At 59.8% G+C, this 1,174-nt stretch overlaps 1 protein-coding gene across 1 annotated transcript in view; it reads left to right on the top strand.

The window, feature by feature from the left end:
• LOC119585919 (early nodulin-75-like) overlaps positions 1-1,001 on the top strand; it is a 1,419-nt gene extending 418 nt beyond the window's left edge. Inside the window, exon 2 of the mRNA XM_037934640.1 lies at positions 166-1,001. Coding sequence (XP_037790568.1) covers positions 166-1,001 — 836 coding nt within the window. The remainder of the gene's footprint in view (positions 1-165) is intronic.
• The last annotated feature ends 173 nt before the right edge of the window (positions 1,002-1,174 follow it).

Below are 1,174 nucleotides of genomic sequence, written 5' to 3'. Positions count from 1 at the left end.
GACACCACCCTTTCCCTTCTTCATTCGCCTTCCATTCCCCCCGACCTTTGCCCCACCACGCCCCTCTCTTTCTCATCATCCATCGCCTACCCAGCCTCGCCCCACCTCTTGCCCTTCTTATCACACCCCATGATCCCTAGTAGCCTCCGCACAGCCTTTACACAGCCTCCCTACAGCCTCCGCACAGCCTTTACACAGCCTCCGCACAGCCTTTACACAGCCTCCGCACAGCCTTTACACAGCCTCCCTACAGCCGCCGCACAGCCTTTACACAGCCTCCCTACAGCCTCCGCACAGCCTTTACACAGCCTTTACACAGCCTCCGCACAGCCTTTACACAGCCTCCCTACAGCCTCCGCACAGCCTTTACACAGCCTCCGCACAGCCTTTACACAGCCTCCCTACAGCCTCCGCATAGCCTTTACACAGCCTCCGCACAGCCTTTACACAGCCTCCGCACAGCCTCCGCACAGCCTTTACACAGCCTTTACACAGCCTCCGCACAGCCTTTACACAGCCTCCCTACAGCCTCCGCACAGCCTTTACATAGCCTCCGCACAGCCTTTACACAGCCTCCCTTCAGCCTCCGCACAGCCTTTACACAGCCTCCCTACAGCCTCCGCACAGCCTTTACACAGCCTCCCTACAGCCTCCGCACAGCCTTTACACAGCCTCCCTACAGCCTCCGCACAGCCTTTACACAGCCTCCCTACAGCCTCCGCACAGCCTTTACACAGCCTCCGCACAGCCTTTACGCAGCCTCCCTACAGCCTCCGCACAGCCTTTACACAGCCTTTACACAGCCTTTACACAGCCTCCGCACAGCCTTTACGCAGCCTCCCTACAGCCTCCGCACAGCCTTTACACAGCCTCCGCCCAGCCTTTACACAGCCTCCGCACAGCCTTTACACAGCCTCCCTACAGCCTCCGCACAGCCTTTACACAGCCTCCGCACAGCCTTGGCAAAGCCTCAAGCGCGACGTCGTCCTCCCGACAGTTAAGGCTAGCGGAAGCTCAAGGGGCGCGACGAGTGATTACCGTCCCGGCTCAGATTAAGTGATGATCACCCGCCCGTATGCTCGCCGTATCAGCAGCAGCCGGCTGGGGCTAAGCGGACTGAGAAGGGGCGGGGAAGAGGAGAAGATAAGAGGGGGAGAGCAAGGCGGAAGATGGA

The sequence above is a fragment of the Penaeus monodon genome, chromosome 20 (genome assembly GCF_015228065.2).
Source record: "Penaeus monodon isolate SGIC_2016 chromosome 20, NSTDA_Pmon_1, whole genome shotgun sequence".
In the NCBI taxonomy this organism is placed as follows: Eukaryota; Metazoa; Arthropoda; class Malacostraca; order Decapoda; family Penaeidae; genus Penaeus; species Penaeus monodon.
The sequence above is the reverse complement of the archived record's forward strand: the minus strand, read 5'-3'. Positions and strand labels throughout refer to the sequence as shown.